General features: G+C 33.4%; 1 protein-coding gene across 1 annotated transcript in view; it reads left to right on the top strand.

Moving 5' to 3' along the window:
* Sec31 (COPII coat complex component secretory 31) overlaps window positions 1-22,641 on the top strand; it is a 30,248-nt gene that overhangs the window by 5,066 nt on the left and 2,541 nt on the right. Inside the window, 11 exon segments of the mRNA XM_023165723.2 lie at window positions 2,480-2,643; window positions 2,844-3,033; window positions 4,308-4,525; window positions 7,364-7,457; window positions 7,511-7,621; window positions 7,903-8,097; window positions 8,169-8,380; window positions 11,891-12,389; window positions 12,478-12,884; window positions 18,175-18,333; window positions 18,336-18,554. Of these exon segments, the coding sequence (XP_023021491.2) occupies window positions 2,480-2,643; window positions 2,844-3,033; window positions 4,308-4,525; window positions 7,364-7,457; window positions 7,511-7,621; window positions 7,903-8,097; window positions 8,169-8,380; window positions 11,891-12,389; window positions 12,478-12,884; window positions 18,175-18,333; window positions 18,336-18,554 (2,468 nt within the window).

Below are 22,641 nucleotides of genomic sequence, written 5' to 3'. Positions count from 1 at the left end.
ATCAATTCCCAAGAAATTACAATGGTTTTATACAGGGAATTACATACATAAACACATAACTTCATAGGGAGCTATTTCAAAGTTAGCCCAATCAATAACAAAAAAACCAACCAAATATGGTTATGTAAATTGATGAAACAAATAGTTTTTTTAATGCTATTTTGAATTTCTCTGTGTTGGAAAATTGTTTAACGTCATTTGGTAATTCATTGTAATATGCTATCAAAATTAGAGTACTATGGAATAACTGGTAGGGTGTTGCTATGGTTCAGAAGTTATTTACTCAACAGATCTCAATGTACTAAAATAAACAACGTCCTATCAAGCCAAAAAGCAATTGATACGGGGGTCCCCCAACGGAGTGTACTTGGCACTGTTTTATTCTTACTTTATTTGAATGACATAAATTTTATTAGTGACTGTGAATTCATCAACCTCTTTGCAGATGATACTCTCATTGCAGCAAGCGACTCTGATAGTCATAATGCTGTTCGCAAAATTAATTTGACTCTTGAAAACGTGGCGAAATTTTTGAACATAAACAAACTCAAACTGAATACCACTAAAACGAAAGCTATGATATTGACAACACAATATAAATATAACTTAATTGGTATCAACTCCATTAATATTGAGATCTATGGCGAAACTATAGAAATTGTGAAAGAATTCAAATACCTAGGCTTCATCGTTGATAACACTTTGAACTTAAAAAAACACTTCCAGTATATGTGTAATAAAATTGTTTTTCTCTACTAAAATTGGTAGACAATTAACATTCCAATCTAATTTAACTGTTTATAAAACAATAATCCTACCACACTTTGATTACTGTGCTACTTTGATATCATTACTAGACGGTAATTCTATCTCTACTCTACAAAAATTACAAAACAGAGGAATGCGCTTGTTATTAAAATGCCATAAATATACACTTATATTATCAATAATCAATATTCTGAATTGGATGACAGTAAAAGATAGATTACAATATTTTTCTATGATATTCATATTCAAAATACTCACTGGAAAAGCACCACATTACTTCAATGAGTTTATTACATATGACATTGTAACTTAGTGTTTAATAAGTACCTGCCAATGGAAAAAAGCTTATTCCCTATTTCATATATTGCATCTATCGTATGGTAACACGCATTAGAGTTACAAAGTGTTTGTCAACAAGATGTTAGTTCTTAAGACAAAAAGACAAAAACAAAAAACCATCAGATACACAAATACGATACAAGAGGAAGAGATGACTTGGTTGTCCCACGAACTAACCTTGCAAGAACAATGAATTCTATTTTTCACAGAGGACTCTTGGACTATAACAAGCTTCCTAATGAAATTAAACAAAGTAACGCCCTTCAACTCTTCAAACGCTCCATATCTCAAGATCTACGGGCACAATACTATTCCAATTGAGTTGTTCATCATTCTTCTCTCTATTAATCTCTTTATCATCTACTACTGCTATGTTTTACCCAATATATTCCATTATATAAGGTCTTATATATTCCAGTTTTTTTGTAATTTTGTTTAATAACTGATATATTTGTACAATATTTATGTATATTAGGATATCTATTTCAAATAAATCTATTTCTATTTCTATTGCAATTATTTCTTTGTAAAATATAGATTTTCTGAAAAATGCAGATTCGAATTTTTTTGTTTGATGACCGTGTAAATTTCTATGTTCTGTAAATTTCATAGTGGAATGTTTTTTTATTTTTTATAACGGACTGCAGAAAAATGTATACTTTTTATACATAAATAGAATCGATATCAAGTTAACACTTTGGCCTTATGCCAGTCACCAGATAATGCTGGTTTTGATCATTTTCAATGAACTGCTAGAGCTATACATAAGAAATGATTGGGAAACTGTAAGTTTCCTGATTTCTCCAGTTATCAATAAAAGAATCATTTTTTGCTTATTCTATTCAAAGGTATATGAATTATATAACAACTGAATCAATTTTTTGAGAAATCACAGTTGCCCGAAAATTAGGACTTGTCGAAAACCAAAAAATGTTTTGAAACCTGCCAGGTTATGACAATGAAAAACTCTTATCAGGTCAGCAAAGCTTTCTCAAGCTTCAACAGTGAGGTACATGGATCTGAATTACATCATACAAAATAATCATTTTTTTTTCCTCGGCCAAATATTTTTCTCAAGAGAATTTACGGGATAATTCTGCAACATTACATCGCTAATCGATGATGATCCCTAGGTGGCTCAGGAAGTTGATAACAATGCTGACCCAAAACACAAGGCTTATGACCAAAGTTGTCGATGGCGTTGACACAAAATAAAGAGTGGTTTTTCATATGACTGATTCATTTATATATATCTTATCTATTTCAAGATATAATTATTTTTTCATAACAGATACATGAAATCTGTTGAATCAATTGATATTCAACTCAAGGAAAGTTTTTATTATGAAACGACATACTCAAAAATTTTCAGGAAAAACTCAGCAAATTCAAACTACAAATAAAATAGCAGACAGTTTTCCTGGAATGGAAGGATATGTCCAGGCACCAGTTCCTCAACAAAATACTGCTCCTGTCAGCGTTGACTTGAGTAAACCTCCCAGATGGTTGAAGAGACCGGTTAGAGCCAGTTTTGGGGTAAGTTATTTGCCTTATTTCAATTGGAAAGTAAATTAGTTCAGGAATGTGAGTTATAAACTTTGCTTTAGATATCAATATCCCAAAAAATATATTTTATCAATTTGTATTTTGTTAAATTTTTATATTCAGTTGGTCACTTTTCATAAACTTTTAATTTTTTTTTGAGATAATAAAGACAATGCTATTTTTTGTTTCAGTTCGGGGGAAAACTCATTACTTTTGAAAATGATAAGGAAGCAATTGCTCAAGCCTTTCAAAATGTCCAAGCAGGCCAACCTCCAGCGGTAATTCACAGAACTGTTCAAATAAGTCAGGTTATTACTGAGGCCGAACTTGTCAAGAAGTCAGTAGAACTAGAAAAGGCATTAGAATATGGCAATTTCACAGGTATGTTTTGTATTTCGTGCCAATTGACATTCTATGTTCTAGTTCAATGTTATTTTTGTGCGTACGTGTAGTTTTCATAAATTCAAAAACGATACGCTGTGGAACCTTTGTTTTGATTGTTGATTGAGAATATTTTATTTTCTGATTTCCACATGAAAAAATCAAATCTTATTTGTTTCAATCTTATTAAAAATGTCTTAAAATGTTGATAAAAGTGAAAAAAAAACAATAATGAAAGTGTTTTTCATATTTTCCCAAAGACAATTATTTCTAATTTGAAATATTTCAATTGGTTAGATATGTTTCATGATAAGTTGCACAGTAACTTTTATTAAGCAACATCTCATTTTTATTTTTTTGGGTAATTCAATTGTGTTCTTCCTCATTTGATACTTCCGCTGATGATACTGCTATATTTTACACGTCACAAAGCTGGGAGAGACTGAAAATCGATGCGGAGGGTGATTTTTCAATGGTTCAAAAATGGTTTCAGTTAAATAAGCTCACATTAAATGTCGATAAAACACAGTACATGTCTTTTGCCTCATATAAAAGTCACTTACCGAATCTAGGAAATCTAATAATTGACTCAAACACACATATTCCAGAAGTCACAACAGTAAAGTACTTGGGAATTACCATGGATCAACATTTACGGTGGGATCTACATATCAATAGTCTTGTCAATAAATTGAGAGGCCTTTTGGGAAGATTCAGATTCTTGAATCAGTTTCTGGATATAAATCATCAGAAAATCATTTACTTTTCTTTGGTTCAGTCTCTCCTAGCCTATGGCATCCTTAGATGGGGAGGAGTATACGATTCACATCTAGAAAAACTAAACGTCTTACAGAGATGGATATTAAGAATCATATACAAAAAAAACATCAGTTACCCCTCTGACAAACAAATGAGATAAGTCAAGTATGCGATAGAAGGCAGTTATATGGACAAAAACTTCTCATCTATATGTACTCAAACAAAGATTTAATATGCCCACCAGAAAAAAAAAACCCAGATATACCAAATAATTATGTTATATGTATGTAGGTGTGTATATGAATGTGTATATATGTATATATTTTTTGTTTTTTTTATGTGGAGTTATAGTATATTTAGCACGCTAAGTAAACTCACGTACAAGAGGTGAATAATGTAAGTTATTCACCACTTCAGTGAGATCTATCATGTTTATTTGTATTTTGTGAATTTGATTCATTTCTAAAACTTGTCAAAATAAACATTATTATTATTATTATTATTATTATTTATAGACTACTGTCTGGCAAAATCAGAAGATATGAATGATCAGCACAAAAGGTACATATGGTATTTTCTCAAGGCTAATTTTGAAGATAGTCCTAGGAGAGAGCTTCTCAATTTGTTGGGATATAGTATCGAAGACATTAACAATAAATTGAATCAGTATGTAACGAAAGATGAGCAGAATATTGTGGATGGATTAACAAATGATTTTGATAATTTAAATAGGGTGAGTATACCAGAAAATTCTTATTAAACATACATGTGGATATATATGGTAGAGTTTAGATAAGTTAATTTTCTTAAATTGATCATGATAATGATGATAAACTTTACCTATTGTACATGAAATAATTCATGATTACAAATCATAAGTCATACAATATGCTGCCTGTTTAAAAAATGAGGTGAATTTTCATTTTTCCAAAAAATATTTATTTACTCATCAATTTATTTTTTCTCCTCCTTAAATATAATAACACTTGTGTTAGCATTTTTTCCAATCCTCGGAGCAGTTCTGTACTTATCTGTACTTATCTATTCAACCAATCCCTCATTCAAAGTTTTTTCCCAGATCTATTTAAGAAAGCTCTAGTGACCCCGATATATAAAAAGGAAAATAGTAGTGATATCGATAACTATAGGAAAATCTCACTGTTATGTTCTCTATCTAAACTTCTCGAGAGAGTCGTAGTGAACAGATTACTTAGAAAGTAATAATTTACTTTGTACAAATCAGCATGGTTTTAGGAGAAACCGTTTCGTAAAAGCAGCATCTCAAAATCTGATCAATGGGGAATGTTCATCCTGACGAAAATCAAGTAGTTTTCATAAAAGAGCTCTAAAACAACGCATTTTAAACTTATCATTTCAACCTTTTTCTTTAAAAAATTATTTAAATACTCAAAAAAGAAGAGGAATGAAATAATACATTCCACATTTAAAGGGATTCGTTTCTATTTCACCATTTGGCAACATCGGTTATAGCTAATAAAGGACAATGAATCTGTTACCTGTATGAGACAAACAAAGATGACGTATTTCAGAGGCGTACTGTTCTGTTTACTTATGTTCCGAGTTCCGAGACATTGTGTGACATATGACATTTTGTGCACCTAACCTATCTTCCTCTATATAAATAAATAACAAAACAACTGTTGTTTATGAGGTTTGTGGAGGTGGTATTGAACTATAATTTATATTTTGCCTTAATTGTTGATTTATAAAGATAATTTTCCTTTTCTAAAGTAGAATATCTAGGTACGTATAAATTATTTCCACTTGATATAGACGCTGTTGCCAATATGTGCATCAAAAACAAATCCCTTCAAAAATTAAAACCCAACATTTGAAACATCAATTTGAATACTTTTCGAAGTGAATTTGAAAAACTCATGAATTAAACACAACTTTATTTTGTTCAAACTTGCAGTTGCTGTAATAACCCAAATTGAGGAACATTCCCCATTATATATACAGAGAAGTCGGCTCTAGCCATTTTGTTTGACTTAATCAAGGCTTTCGATATGGACTCATCAGAATTGCTAATGGAGAAGTTGACGGTGTTCCAACTTCCACAAAAACTAGTCAAGTGGATAGAGTCCTACAAGAAAAATTGCAACATGATTGTGAAATATGTTGTTTTATCCAAATCTTTCAACGTAAACTCAGGTGTTCCCCAGGGATCGGTATTCGGACCCCTATTATTTCTTATTTTTATTAATTATTTGCCGAAACATTTATCAAATAGTCAAATCACAATGTTTGCTGATGATACGACTATCATCTCAGGAAGAGATCTCAAAATATTGATAGAAAAATTAGTTGTGTGATTGAAAAAATTTCAGAATGATGTCAACTTAACCACCTCCTCTTAAACACTACCAAATCTGTTTCCATGAGATTCTCTAACAGAAGGGGCAATATTCCAGATCACATAAGCGATTCACTTGATATCGATGTTGTAACAGTTGCTAAATTTTTGGGTACAATTTTGGATGAACAACTAACTTGGGATTTACATATTGAGAGTGTATGTTGTGAATTAAATAAAGCATATTTTGCAATAAAACAGATGAAGCAAGGCATAAGCAGGTCAAGTCTGCTAAGTGTCTACTATGAGAGAGAGAGAGAGAGAAAGCACTTTATTGTTCATGAATAAAATCATGGTTACAAAGTTAAAAAATTAAAAAAAAATATATATATAAAATATACATAGCACTGATACCAGAGAAAATATGTCAACAACAATTAAACTTGTTAATAAAAGGTAACATGTCACACTTAATACTATATAAATCTACACAACTATACATAATAAAAGATGAGCAACACTATGCGACATATGGAAATTAAATAAGGATTAATCTAGTGTTTCACTAATGTATTCATTCAGACTGTAATAGGCTCTGTCTATTAATAGATTTTTTACTGCTCTTTTGAATTTATAGAAGGATCCAATGGTTTTTATTGCAAGTGGTAAGTGATTATATATTTTGCCACCTTTGTAGATAAAAGAGTCATATACAAGAGACGTGGTAGGCAGTGGGAGTTTGATGTCATTACTTTGCCGAGTTACGTAATGTGAAGAATTTGAACCAAATTTATTCAAATGTTTTTTTACAATAAGTACCGTTTCTAAAATATACAATGCTACTACAGTTAGAATTTTATGAGATTTAAATAGAGGTTTACAGTGGTCGTTAAATTTAGCTTTACACATGTACCTAATGGCACGTTTTTGTAAAATGAATATGCTATTGAACAGAAAATTACAGCAACTGCCCCAAAATGGAATGCCATATCTTAAGTGTGATTCAAATAATGAATAATATACAATTTTAGCAGTTGGAAAACTTAATTCTTTAGAGATTAGTCTAACTAATCACACATTTCTTACAATATAATGTCTTGGGGAAGTGCAAGAAACTTCACCAGTATCTTTGTATTACAGAAACGGCTGGTGATACTGATATTTGACATGAACTACTTAGAGAGTTGTAGGGCAGTATTCATTAGAGAAAGGCTTCTCGTATTTTGCAGTGGTGATATCTTTTTTTTTTTTCAGATAGAAAATTTTGCAGCCACTGATGTTTCAAGTTCCACACCTCTGCAAAAAGATACAAAAAAGACTGAACTATTCAAAATAAAAACAAATGACGGTATGTTTCTTCAATCGAAAATATTAAATCATGTTGAGAGTATTCTTTTACAGACACTGAAGGCCTTATAACACAAGCACTGTTGATGAATAACGTTGAAGCTGCAGTCGAACTCTGTTTGCAGGCAAAACGTTTTGCTGATGCTCTTATAATATCAGCAACAGGTGAGAAAACTCAAACTCACATTTTTATAAACTAGTATTGCCAAAGGTATTCAAGAGAAATAATATTTCAACTTTTTAATTTTTTTTTTCGCTTTCTGTCTTTTGTGGAACCCTGCTGAACTATTCAACATCATTGTTCAAATCCACATGTTTTAAATTTTACCTTAAATCTGCTTCACCAAATTGAGTGGTGTCTTCATTCAAAAAAGAAATAATTTTTCAATTTTCCTCAATACACGCAAATAAAGTTCCAGTTATATTGTAAATTTTTGAATCAACAGGAGGTCCTGATTTGCTGGCAAGAACCCAACTCAAATACTTGGAACAGACCAACGACTATGTCTCCTCCCTGATATCTGCAATCGTTTCCGAAGATTGGAGTTCCATAATCAATAATTGCGAAGTGAGCAGTTGGAAAGAGGCCCTTGCTGCTGTTTTAACACATGCTACTGATGATGATCTCCCAGTTCTTTGCGGTAAGCACTTTGATAGAGAAAATATGTTGATTATTTTCTGAATCTTCTGAGATGAAATGTCAATCTTTCAGAATTATTGGGCAAGAGGTTGGAAGAAGAAAGTAAAAAAGATCCAAAATTGTCGGAGGATGCTCAACTCTGTTACATTTGTGCTGGCAGCTTTGAAAAACTTGTTTCGAGTTGGAGTGAAAATGCAATGCAATCAACAAGTAGCCTTCAGGAGTTGATAGAGTTGGTGACGTTTTTACAAAAAGCCATTGAAAGACAAGGGAGGCAAGTACAGGTCAGTTATTGATTATGTTTTCGCAGGTAGACAAATGTTATACACTTTAAATGTTCTATTTTGAAGAAAGTTCTTGAAGTACTTCGTATTTCTTCAAAGTTCATTGTTAGTCAGCCCATACATCGTGATTCAAAACTACATCTGCACGTGGGCAAATTTGACTGTGCATTACAAAACTGACGTATATGGCTCGGCAAACAGCTTTCTGACTGAGTTTGAACACTACCCTGCTAATGAAATTGAAATTGTTCATTGAAATAGGAACCTAATATAAATATACAACATTTTTTTACAAACTATACTCAAATTCTGAATTATAAAATAAAGCGTATCTGTTGACCAATAAAATTGATCGTATCTACAGCGGTGTTACCAAGTGCCAATTATTTTAAGATAAATATGAAGTTATGAAACATTAGAAAGAGTACATTGTCTCATACATTGAAGAGAGATAGCTGACTGGGTGGCAATACGGCTAATATATAATATATAACGTTGAACTTCTTATTTATGGTGGGTGACTTGAATGCATAATTGATTTATTTTATTAGGGTTCATGAGCCTTTGAGAACCATTCAAAAATATAGCTCCATTTCATATGGAGAATTTTTCATGAATTCAAATGTTAGCGGGTTCGTATACACTTCCATTGTTTTAATTTTTATCGTTGTTTCAATAAAGAATACATTTAGTTTTTTCCATTATTAAAATTTCTGTGATATCAACATGAAAATGTCTACTGCTGGAGATATTTCAAAAAAATGTTTTTATTGCGTTTTGTGTTATTTGGATCCCATGTATAATCAATTATCCCTTTCAATGCATTACTCACACTTTCTTTTTAGATTTAGTTGTTGGAAGTGAGTGTGATTTTACTTTGAATCACAAATAAATCAGAAACTGTTTATACGCTCTGTGAATTTTACAATTTGGCAATGTTCATTATTTGTATTGTTACTATTGATCAATCGAACAAGAAGCGGGGCTAGGCCGGTGACGTCACGGGCCTAGAAAATCCGATTTTTAATAATTAATTACGGGAAAACAACGCTATTTAGAGAGCTGAAACAAAGTACACTATTTTTCAATTTGAAATTACTACCAAATGAACTGTAAACCAAAAATCATGAAACAAGTCCATTGATTGATATGAATAAGGTCACATTTTGTAAAAAAGTCATCTTGAACATGTATGAGCATGGTTCGCACTATTTTGATTATATGTTCCGAAAAGAAAATTTTTATGACGATGAATAATTTAGAAATTCACTTATAGTACACATATCGTTTCAACTGTTTCTTGTAAGGAAAAAATGTTCCTTTCATACAAACAAGCTATGCTTAAGATCATGAAAAATGTAGATACAACCTTCTTTATTAGCGGGGCAGTTTAGAAATGTTGATCAAGGTTCAAATCACGACATCCACCTCTAAAACTAAGACTGCACTGCTGGAGGTTGTGCTTTGTATTTTTAAACGACCCCCTTTCTGTTGACAGATTGTTCTGAAATTTGGTACACACATTTGGTTTTGATAACAATTCAAAAATGGCGGATTACATATTTTTTCACAACTACTCCAATATGAGTATCAAATGACAAGACTTGACTAGAAGAATAGCTGTTCACTTTGAAGTTCAACATGGTTGATAACTGTGGCATTAGGGTGGATAAAAATTAAAAACTAAAAACTTGAGAACGAAATAAATTAAAAAAATGTTTTTATTGAAAAATGTACCAAAAACTAAAAATAATTCGTAAAGTCATAGGTAACAGTCATCACATCACTCTCCTCAGCAGTCTACGATATTGAGCAGATAAAAAAATAATTAAATCCTTGAGCCCAGTATTTACATATTTACTCAGGTTACGCTACCCCCAATGATTTTATTATTTTTTCATCTGATCAATTCCGTATATTGCTGAGGAGAGTGGTGTGATGACTGCTACGTAGGACCTTCCGAATATTATTTTTCAGTTTTTAGTTCATTTTTCAATGAAACCGTTTAACATTAAAAAATAAAAAATGAATTTACATATATTATTGTTAGTCAGTGGCTACATCAATTCAATTTTGGTGGAAACGAACTTTTGTGTTGAGGTTCAGAATTTTTTCAGGTCATCGTAAAAGTATATCCGTTCTCAAACTAAACTGTATATCAGGATTAACTGTGCTTCATTTGACATTTTGTCAGTTCTCTTTTTCAGAATATTATCATCTCTTCATTCTAATTTTTGAACAATGTAATGATTAGTTGTACACTGGAGCCCAAACACAATTCTTTTATGATTCAACACCAGATAGCGCTGTTTCGACCCGCCATAGGCCTCATCAGTAGTGCTAGGCTGAACAACAAATGCATTGCTGGACTCAACTGTTCTAAAAGTACAAGCTCAAGTTAGGGGGATGACATCTCCCCTAACGAAAGCGCCATCTATGGGATTGACAGAACTCATTTGTCAAATATCAAAGATAAACGAGGCTCCCTGTGGCGGTCAGTTGCAAAGCCAAGGTTCGACATCGACAGCCGAAGAAATTCGTCCTCTGTCTTTCTCTACAGCTTTCACTGCAAGGCAAACTAGTGTAATAGAGCCCATTTATGATACAGCTCTAGACAACATTGTTTCAACCAGCCTTAGATATCATCAGTGATGCTAGGCTGAATCAGAAATTCATTGCTGAACTCGACTGTCGTTGAAGAACAAGTCTTAGTGAGTAAGGGCGATGACATCTCCTCTTATGAAGACGCCATCTATGGAGTTTGTCTGGAGTTGAATCATAAATGTGTTGTGTTTGGGATCTAGTTTGCCTTGCACTGAAAGACAGAGGATGAATCTCTTTGGCGGTCGATATCGAAGCTTGACTTTTCAACCGATCGCCTTGGGAAGTTTCGTTTATCTTTGATAGTCAAGGATTTAGTTCTCTGTCGATCCTATAGATGGCGTCTTCCTAAAAGGAGATGTCATCGCTCTTACTTAATGTGATGATTGAAAATGAGTTTGACTTCCTCAAAAGAATCCAATTGATTTCCTAAGTGAGATTTCAACATTTCAGAAAAACTGAGATGGTTTTCAATAACCTGAGGATGAAGCTTGCAATAAATCTTTCGAAAGATTAGAAGTGTTCTTCAAATCATCAGTTCACATAAATGAATTCAGATTTGTGTGTTCCATCGAGTAAAGTGGTGTAGAGAGATTGAAAACTGAAGAGAAAGATGAGGCAACATTTTTTGTTTCTTTTGAAATAGATCGATATTCACATTGGATTTGTAAAAAAAAAGATCCACCAGACATTCATACTTTTTCAGTTTAATGTCAAAGGTTTGAATTTAGAAGTCGAAAACATGAATTTCTCACTTAATCGTAACATACCACGTGTACTATTAAATACCAAGACTGTTTCAAATTGGCAAAATAGTCGTTATGTCAAAGGAAACCTATTTTTTATTGATTTTGAGAATTGTTACACTTGCAGTCAAACACTTTATGTCAAATTCTGATTATTTCTTAGGTCTCAGGTGCTTTAGCAGATCTACTTTCTCATTACGCTTCCCTTCTGGCATCCCAAGGAAGCCTCACCACCGCTATCAACTACCTAGGTTCTTCTAACAACGAGAAGGTTGCGTCTCTGAGAGACCGCCTTTATGTAGCCCTTGGTCAGAAGCCAGTGAATGTTCAGGAAGTACGACAGCAGCAAAGTAGAAGAAGTAGTCATAGACAATCTTTCTCCAGTCAAATAACGAACGCATTCAACAACACAAACCCATTCCACAGTGCCCAACAACAGTTTGGTCAACCAGGACAAACTGCTGTAAATCAAGCTCCTCATTTTGGACAAAACCAGTTCAATACAGGGCTTCCCAATTCGGGTTTGAATAATCAACCTTGGCAGACTCAAGCTGTTGCCTCTGCGGTTAATTATACTCAGCCACCAAAACCCTTTTCACCGGCACCTCAAGTACCACCACCAAGTCATCCCCCAAGACCTACTAGCGTAGGATCTTCCCATGGTAAGTTTTTTGAGCAATGCTTTCTTTGAAACTCGAGAATAAATTATTCTTATACCATTACTGAGGATGTTTGTTTTTTTTGTTTTAGGTGGCTCTGCTGGGTTACCATCAAGAAAATACGTTCTTGACCCATCAGTTTCTTCCAACTCATATGGACAAATAGCAAACCAGTTTCCTCCACAACCTGTGAATTCTTACCAAAATAACACCTTTGCCAACAATTCATACACTCAACCTCCAATCGTTCCTAGTTCTACCCCAGGCAGTCAAATATTCAATCCTCTCCTGCCAAGTAATTCAGCAGTTGTCAATCCAACATTCAACCCCACTCCAATAGATCCCAACTCGACACCAATGATGCCAGTGCAAGGTTTTGGTGGGTCTTCGTTACCGCCACCTCCAACCGCAGAAATTGCACAACCAAGTTGGAATACTTTCTCAGCGCCATCTGGCTGGAATGATCCTCCCCCTATTAGCAGACCACCTAAGCCGCAGGTTAGTTATTTGTATCTTTCACTTTATTTCTCAAATAAGATTTTCGTTCATTTTTCATGTGCCAAATGCCTGGGTAATTTTTCGGGTTGTTTTGGCAGCGCTTTGGTTCAATTTGAATTCTTAGAAAAAAATTATCTGAAATCGCTTAACGACATCATATAGTAATAAGCGAAAAGAGATAAAAAATAAAAATTTGGAAAAAATGAACAGCATCAATGTATAGAGTACACAATTCTCCATCAATCAGTATATACCACCATGGAATAAATATTTATTGAGATGGGAATCTACAAAAACACATAAAATCAAAACAAACAAAACTTAAGAAATAATGTAATAGCTTATCAGAATTTTATGAGGACAGATTTTGAGACCATTTTATAATTTTTTTTATTGTCAAACCTTCAAAATCTGGTAAATGTTCAAATATATATAATTTTATTTTGAATAATGTTATTGTATACCTAAGCTTAGTGAATAAGAAGCATTTTTGGACAATGAACAATTGTTTGTTTTTGAATCAGGGATTTTTTTTTGTTCATCTCTTCAAGCAACTTTTGATATCTCCATTAGGTTGTGCTTTAAAAATGATGCCAAATGACATGCATATGACCGATCAAGTGATTTTTCTTCCCTGTCCAATTTGACATTTTTTCCAAAAAATGAAAAGCAGTTATTGCTCGAAATTTCGAAAATCGGTAAAGAGAAAAGATGATTGTTTTTTCATTTTTTACCCATATACCAATTTTTAGCTCTCTAGTACAAATTTAGTTTTTTTACAGTTTTTCGAAAATTTGATATTTGCCGATTTCTCCAATTTTGCTAAACCTCAACAAAGTTAGTGCTTTATGCCTAACTTATTTTTCCAATGCATTTTTATTACCAATTGCAATTCTAAATACAACTTATTTCGCAAAAATTTAAAACATCAGAAAAAATTATGCCAAAAATGATGCAAAGTTGATACAGTTTTTAAAAACAGATAAATATTTCACTTTATTTCTACTTTTTGCGAAATAGCTTGATACATAAGCATAATTAAAAAACAATATCAATGAAAAGTCAATAATTTATTCTTTACTGCACTTTTCAAACAGTTAAACTTTGATTTACTAATTACGAAAAATTACAATGAAATTAAACCAAGTGTACTGTGGAAACAATTGAACTGAACTGAATAAGCAAAATATTTTATTGTCATATGACATTTGTTGAATAACTCAAAATAGTGTTTATCAGTTTTAGATTTAAAATAGTTTATTCGTTGTCTAGTGTGTTGTTAAAAATGCTGAATCTTCAAGAGAAAATTGAAATCGTTTTAATATGCGGCGAGAATACCGGTCACCGACAAGTAGCTGATATTTTCAATGCCAGACATCCTGCAAGAAATATTCATCAGTCAACAGTTAGTAGGATAATAGCTAAGTTTAAATCTACTGGCTCGGTTGAGAGTAATTTTAGAAAAGCACATCAGCCTTCTAGACATACTGAAGAAGTGGAATTTGAAATATGTTTGGATGTCGTAGAACATAAAAAAACAAGTATTCAAGATGTTGCAGATAGAACAGATGTTAACCGAGAGAGTGTACGACGTATTTTACACAAAAATAAATTTACGCCTTATAAACCGAAATTTATCAATACATTAAAAGAAAGGGACTTCGATATGCGCTTGTATTTTTCTTTTTGGTTTCAAGGGGAAAAAGAAGAAAATTATCATTTTCCTTATCAAATTTTATGGACAGATGAAGCGACCTTCTCTTCAAATGGCGTTGTGAGCTCGCAAAACTGCAGGTGGTGGGCAAAAAAAACCCACATTTCGTAATCGAATGTCAAGATCAATATTCGTTTAAGACGAATGTATGGTGTGGCATATTAAACGATCAAATTATAGAACCATACTTTTTTTAGACACAATTCAAATTCTGCGGACTACCTACACTTTGTGAATACCGAACTATCTGAAGTTTTGGATAATATGCCCCTTCAAGTAAGAAATGTTGTGTGGTATCAGTGTGATGGTGCACCTATTCATACTACAAGGGTGGTTAAAGAGCGTCTTTTGGAAATATTTGGGGGCAAAGTAATCAGTCGCAATATGGAACACTTTTGGCCGCCTAGATCTCCTGGTATAACCCCACTAGATTTCTTCTTGTGGGGTTACTTAAAACAAAAGGTGTATAAGCAAATACCTTTTTGAGATATAAACCATTTTGAGGCAGTTATTCGAGAATGTGTTGTAAGCACAAAACCCCGTAGTATAAAGAATGCAGTTAAAGATGTTTTAAATTGATTGAACGTGGTGGAAGGCACACCGAAATGTGACTTTTTATTTTGTATTTCTATCGGTATTTACATGGTTTAGGCATATGTTTCAATTTGATTAAGTGTTCTTAATTTAAATAATAACTTTATTTTAACAGATGTTGTTAGAATTTTTTACGGTTTAGTTTTCTAGGCAACAAAATCTAAATTGATTTCTGAAGTAATTTTGTTCATTCATACCTCATAAAAGATATTAAGTAAATGTGAAATTACTTTCGTATAATTCCTTCCCTTAGTTTAATTGCGTTGTAATTTTTCATAATTAGTAAATCAAAGTTTAACTGTTTGAAAAGTGCAGTAAAAAATAAATTATTGACTTTTCATTGATATTGTTTTTTAATTATGCTTATGTATCAAGCTATTTCGCAAAAAGTAGAAATAAAGTGAAATATTTATCTGTTTTTAAAAACTGTATCAACTTTGCATCATTTTTGGCATAATTTTTTCTGGTGTTTTAAATTTTTGCGAAATAAGTTGTATTTAGAATTGCAATTGGTAATAAAAATGCGTTGGAAAGATAAGTTAGGCAAAAAAGCACTAACTTTGTTGAGGTTTGGCTAAATTTGAGAAATCGGCAAATGTCAAATTTTCGAAAAACTGTAAAAAAACTAAATTTGTACTAGAGAGCTAAAAATTGGTATATGGGTAAAAAATGAAAAAACAATCATCTTTTCTCTTTACCGATTTTCGAAATTTCAAGCAATAACTGCTTTTCTGAACATTTTTTGGAAAAAATGTCAAATTTGACAGGGAAGAAAAATCACTTGATCGGTCATATGCATGTCATTTGGCATTATTTTTAAAACACAACCTAATGGAGATATCAAAAGTTGCTTGAAAAGATGAACAAAAAAAATCCCATTTGATGCGGACTTTATGTGTGACACTGTATAATGGAGTGAAAATGTACAATAAGTTACCTAAAAGTTTAACAGAATATGTCACGCTACTATCTTTTAGAAGAAATTTGAAGGCAATTCTTGTCAAAAAGGCTTACTATACAGTAGATGAATTTTTTGAGGATAACTTCAACACATAATCTTCATAAACAGTGAGGACGTAGAAAGTTCTCTCTTCCCCCGTAACTTTTCAACGGAACAAGCTATCGAGGTCAGGTAAAATTCAGGTAAAATGGTACTATTTTTACTATTTTGTGAAAATCGGCTAAGCCGTTTCATACTGATAAGTGCTCGAAATGTTCACTGTTTACTTCTTGACAGAAAAAAAATCGGTTTTTGAATTCATTCCGAACGTTATTAAATGTTTCCGAGGTAATACTGTAAAACACATCTGTTATTCGGTCCATAAGTTCCTGGAGTGACTGTGGCTGTGTGACGTACACGTTAGATTTTATGTACCCCCACAGAAAAAAGTCCATAGGTGTCATATCAGGTGACCTAGGTGACCATTCAATGGGGCCACGTCGGTCTATCCACCGTCCCAGAGAATTCTCGTTGAGCCATTCTCGGGCAGGTATGTAGTAAAGAGGGGGTGCACCATCATGTTGAAAGGTAACATCCATGGTAAATTCATATGGGTTTGCTACAACTAACTCTTGAATACTGTGATGGATTTTGAAGCATATTCAAATACAGATGCATAGTTACATTTTCTGCCATAAATATTGGATCTATGAGATACGGTCACCGAAAATACCAGCCTATAGCGTTGATCTTCTCTGGAATTTGAGTATAACCCTCTCAAAAAACGTGTAGATTTACGTCTGACATATAACGCATATTCTGTCTATTTACTGTTCCATTTAGAAAAAACGTACTTTTATCACTAAAACAAATAGAGTTAATGTAACCGGGATTTTGGGTTATGTGGTCAGACATGACCTCACAAAACTGCAGTCTTCTATCCGGGTCGTCTTCTGTTAATGGATGCAGAATTTTCAATTTATATCGGTGAATTTGTGTTAAGGTATTTTTTCACAGTGGTTGTTGATACGCCACAATCCATGGCTACTGTTTCTTTTGTTTGTTGAGGATTATTAACAACAGCTGTTGTTAATAATCCGCTGTTGTTGTTGTTCTTCTTTTTCCTTCGTTACACAACCAGTCCTTTAAAATTTACTGACCATTTCCCTTAAGTAGGTACAAGATATTGGATTATTTGGGAAGCGCTTGTTTAATATTCTTTCTACTTCTTGGTAATTACGCCTAGCTTCAGCGTAAATTAAAATTGCTTTGCTTTTTTTTTCTAAAGGACGGGGACGGGGAAAAATAAAAAGAAATGCTGAAACCTATGAAAACTGTCAAAAGTATCGATATGATTAACGTCAATATTAGACTGACATTGAAATGTAATGCTATTTGGAGTCTCCAGCAAAATAACTAAGGTATAAGAAACTAGAACAAAAACCAAAATTTAAAATACCAATAATATGCTCACCTGTCTTACCACAAAAAATTGTGCAATTGATAGTTGAAATAATTTATTTGTTAAATATTTGGAGCAAATTTCAAACGCTTGTCAGTTTGAAACGGCTTGGCCGATTTTCAAAAACACAGCGGTGGATAGAGAATCGGAAGGCCTTCAAATCCAAGTGCCACGTGACCCCCCTTTACATAAAAAAAGTTACCCTCTTGACACTGGGCCACGTGACCACAATCATTTTTATGTCAAAAAGTAATACTTTTTTACCTAAATTTTACCCGACCTCGATAGTTTGTTCAAAAGTTGAGGAGGAGAGACTTTTTATGTCCTCACTGTATGTACTTTTTTCTTTCTCTTTGTATTGTTTTTATACATTTTATTTATTTACTCAGTTTTATTTTTACTCATGTAAAAGCTTTTAATTCATTAATATTATATAGTTATACAATACACTTTAGCAGAAAAATGTTTGTCGACAAGATATATTTCTTATGACATTAAACATAATTCTCTCTCTCTCAAAATTATACTACATACCATGATAAGAAAAAAATATTTCTAATGGATTTTCAAACAATTTCAGGCCAAGCCGGACTTACCTGTAAATGAACCTATCACTCATCCAATTTACGGCTCTGCTCCTACGCAACCGCTTCCTATCAATGGTTATGAAAATGTTGCCCCTGGGCAACCTTTCAATCCTTCAGTTCATCCTCAAAATCCCCCAACCGTATTTCAGCCTCACCGGTTCTGAACAACTTCACCTCTCCTGGTTTCAACCCTGGCAATTTCAATCAAAATGCAGTCCAAAGCGTCGCCCAGCAGCTTCAAAATGTGTCCGGTACAGTGAGACCTGAAAAGCCTCAACCTATTGAAAAGGGTCCCATTCCAGAGGAACATATCCACATGAAGACGGTTTTTGATGAATTGCGAGATCAGTGCAGCCGTACTGCTAACAATCCGGTGAGTTGTGTTCTAAAGTTTGTGGTTTGTGAAAGATGGTCTGAAAAATGTCCGATCTCAACATGAATATAGCAGCACTCGTACATAAAAGCTAGTGAATTTTGTTGTTCACTGGTTGACCGTTCTCACCAAATTTTCAGCCGTTTCGGACGCGCAGTTGTTATGTAACAGTCGTTTGAGTGAGTCAATGTGAGTGTTTTTATGAAAATGGACAAAATCAAGTATTGAGCTGTCATTAAATATTCGTTTTTGAAAGGCAATACGTCTACACAAATCAAAAATAAGTTGGATTCTGTATATGGAGACTCTGCACCATCATTTACCTCAGTGAAATGTTTGGCAGCTCAATTTAAATGTGTCCAGAAGAGCTTGGGAGGCGATGAACATTCGAAACGTCCAAATACTGCAACTACCAACAAAAACAACGCCAAGGTTCTCCAAATGGTGCTAGACGGCCGCCAAATCAAAGAGAGAGAGATAGCAGAGATTATGAACATGTCAAAAGAACTTATTTGTCACATAATAAATCAACATTTAGGCATTAGAAAGTTGTCCGCGCATTCGGTGCCGCGTTTGCTCACATTAGACCAAACACTTGTTCGAATGAACATTTCCAACGCTCTGTTAGCCCAGTTCATGCGAAATAAATCCAAGTTTTAGCGCCGATTAATTACTGTAAATGAAACGTGGATACACCATACACCCAAAACAAAACTACAGTCCAAACAGTGGACTGCAAAGGGAAAACTGACTCCAAAAAAAACAAAAACTGTTTTTTAGGCTACCAAAGAGACATTTTTCTGGGATAGTCATGGAGTTATTTTATCGATTATCTTCAAAAAAAGAAAACTATTACAGGACCATACTACGCATCATTACTTGACAAGCTTAAGGCAGAACTTGCGGAAAAACGGTCACATTTGCAGAAAAAGAAAATTCTGTTTCACCAAGTCAACGCACCATCTCACACCCCAACGGTTGCCATGGCGAAAATTAACGAATTATGATTTGAACTGCTTGACATCCGCCTTACTTGCCAGATCTAACCCCAAGTGACTTTTTGTTTCCTTATCTAAAAATTTTGCTCAGAGCGCAGAGATTTTCTTTAAATGAAGAGGCAATCACCTTCGTGAACAATTATTTTATATATATATATATATATATATATATATATATATATATATATATATATATATATATATATATATATATATATATGTATTATACTAATATTGAAAAGAAGTTCCACATTACAAATTACAAAGAGATATAAAGTTATACCACATTTCAAAATAAAGTTAAAGCCTTGTTTTCAAGAATTTTAAGATATAAGGGGTATATTTTTAGGAGAGAATAATTTTATAATTTTTGGGGAAAAAAGGGTTCAGCTATCTAGTTCTCCATCTTCATACCAAAATAATGTAGGAATCTTCCAAAGAAAGAAAAAAAGACAATACATTTCAAAATAAACTCTTTACAAAGAAATGAATATCATGTAAAGAAGCAACTTTCAGAAACGAACCGGAAAATACTTTCATGTAAACATTGAGTTACACGAAAGAAAAATTACTTTTGAAACAGTTACTCTTATATGAACTTCGAATTATACAAAAAACACTTTCATATAATATATTGTGTAGCAATGCTGAGAATGATATCTGATTCAATTCCATAAGGAATGTTTGGAGTACAAACTGAATAGGAAAAGTATATTCACTGTTCATATAAAAGTAGTTATTTTGAAAGGGCTTTTTCTTCCAATTTGTACCTGAAAGTTACTCTTTTGCATGATCTACACATTTTTGTGAAGATTTTGTTCTGAAATTAATTGCTTTCTTCCTTCATTGGGAAGATTCCCACATATTTTGTCTGAAGATGGAGAAGTAGAAACTCAAAACCTTTCTTTCGTTAAAATCTACTTATATGGCTATATGTTATTATAAAACATCTATGTGTATGTATAAGTGTGTATAAGAAGCTAACATGGAACTCTCATCTACAGAGTAGAGCAAAAAGAGCATATGTGGCTTATGAGCAATGTCAGAGGACAGTGGGACGCTCATGGGGTCTTTCACCCCGTGTGGTCACCTGGATCTACACTGCAATAATAAGACCTATGTTAACGTATGGAGCCATTGCATGGTGACCGAAAGTTCTACAAGCAACAGCCATCCAAAAATTATATCAAATACAGCGACTGGCTTGTTTAAACATCACAGGAGCCATGAGAACAACACCAACCGCGGCAATGGAATTAATCATGGGTCTGACCCCTCTGGATCTGTACGTTAAGGAGGTTGCATTAATGGCCATGGTACGATTGCGCACGGCTGGTGTTAACCTCGAAGTAGGAATGGGTCAATTGAGGCTGAGCCTATGGCGAGAAACGCATACTGCGTAACCTCTGCTGCAGACAACAAGTGATGCAATTGTCAAGATTAAAGATATGAAATCAAACTATCACGATATATGTTCTGGAGTTCCTCAAGGCTCTGTGTTAGGTCCGCTGATCTTTCTGTTGTTTATAAATGATCTGCCTACTTATTTCACCAGTAATGAACATGCTCTCACTCTTTTCGCAGATGACACGTCTTTAGCTGTATCAGCAGAGAGTCAGGAGGAATTAAAATCAAAAACAGAGGAATTAATATCACTGTTCTTAAATTTGTGTGATAGGAACAATCTGATTGTAAACTTGACCAAAACAAAATATATCTATTTTAATTTAAAAAACGATCTGAAAAAGCAATCGCTTGCCTTACTAATCAATGGAATGGCACTGGCATGCACAAGTTGTACAAAATTCCTTGGCGTTCATGTAGACAACTGTTTGAAGTGGTCTGACCATATCACAGTTGTTTGTAAAAAAATCAGTCAAGGGTATTATGCAATCTCAAGAATTAAGAATTTTATGCCTTTACGCGCCATTTTAGATGTATATTACAGTCTGGTCTATAGCCATCTAAGTTATAATGTGATCCTATGGGGAAACAGTGTTGGCAAAGGTAGGGTTTTCATTGCTCAAAAAAAAGTTGTTAGGAATTTACCAGGCATCCCTTGGAGGGAATCATGCAAGACATTTTTTATTAGTCATCAAATTTCAACCTTTCCCTGCATCTATATCTTTAAAATACTTTTATATGTTCGCGAATGTATAACAGACTGTACTAAGAACTCATTCTATCATAGCTGCCCAACTCGATATGCAGAGGAGTTGAGCATTCCTAAACATAAAACTATAAAATTCGAACATTTTCCCAAATATATGGGAATAAAATTATTCAATCGGTTACCAGACCATTTCAAACAGATGAACACTGTAGCATTTAAAAAAGCAGTTAAAGCATTGCTTCTTTCTAAGGCCTACTATAGTATTGGCGAATTTCTCTCGGACCATCTCGACTGAATGGGTTAATGCGGCTTTGGCATGACATATTCAATTTTTATAACTACAATTGTTTTAATTTTTGTAATTCTGACTTTTGTTGTATAAATTTTTATTGTATTATTTTTATCTACTGATCTACAATTTTATCGTTTGATGTGATTTTTATGTGCTTAATACTGACCTATCCTATACGTTTGTCAACGTATAATATTATTATTATTATTATTGAATCCAGGTTTGTGTTTAATAAACCCTACAAAATACAAATTAAGCAGAACACAGAGTCAGATGCTACAAATGCAATACGGATTTATACACCCGGCTCAAAAACTAAAGAAGGCTCAGGATGTGGAGTGTTCTCCAGGTCACTAAGCCTAAGGATTAAGTGGGGAATGGGAAGAAATACCAGCGTGGTCCAAACAGAACTGGCTGGTATCTCAATCGCCACAAAAGAAATAACCAAGAAAGAAATTTCTGGAAAAAACGTAACAATCTGCACTGATAGCAGACAAGCACTATTAGCCTTGAACAGACAGCGTGTTACCTCAGGGCTAGTACTAGAGTGCCACCAAGATTTAGCCAAAGCCTCGGTAGATAATAACATTATCCTGAGGTGGGTTAAAGGGCATGACAGGAGTAAAGGTAATTGCATTGCCAACTCTTTAGCCAAGGAAGCGGCTGGACTAAGAATTTTAGGAC

The sequence above is a fragment of the Leptinotarsa decemlineata genome, unplaced genomic scaffold (assembly GCF_025532065.1).
Source record: "Leptinotarsa decemlineata unplaced genomic scaffold, Ldec_3_MD MMD2_tig00004307_RagTag_RagTag, whole genome shotgun sequence".
Classification (NCBI taxonomy): domain Eukaryota; kingdom Metazoa; phylum Arthropoda; class Insecta; order Coleoptera; family Chrysomelidae; genus Leptinotarsa; species Leptinotarsa decemlineata.
Note: the sequence above shows the minus strand (reverse complement) of the source record. Positions and strands in the feature narration are given on the sequence as shown.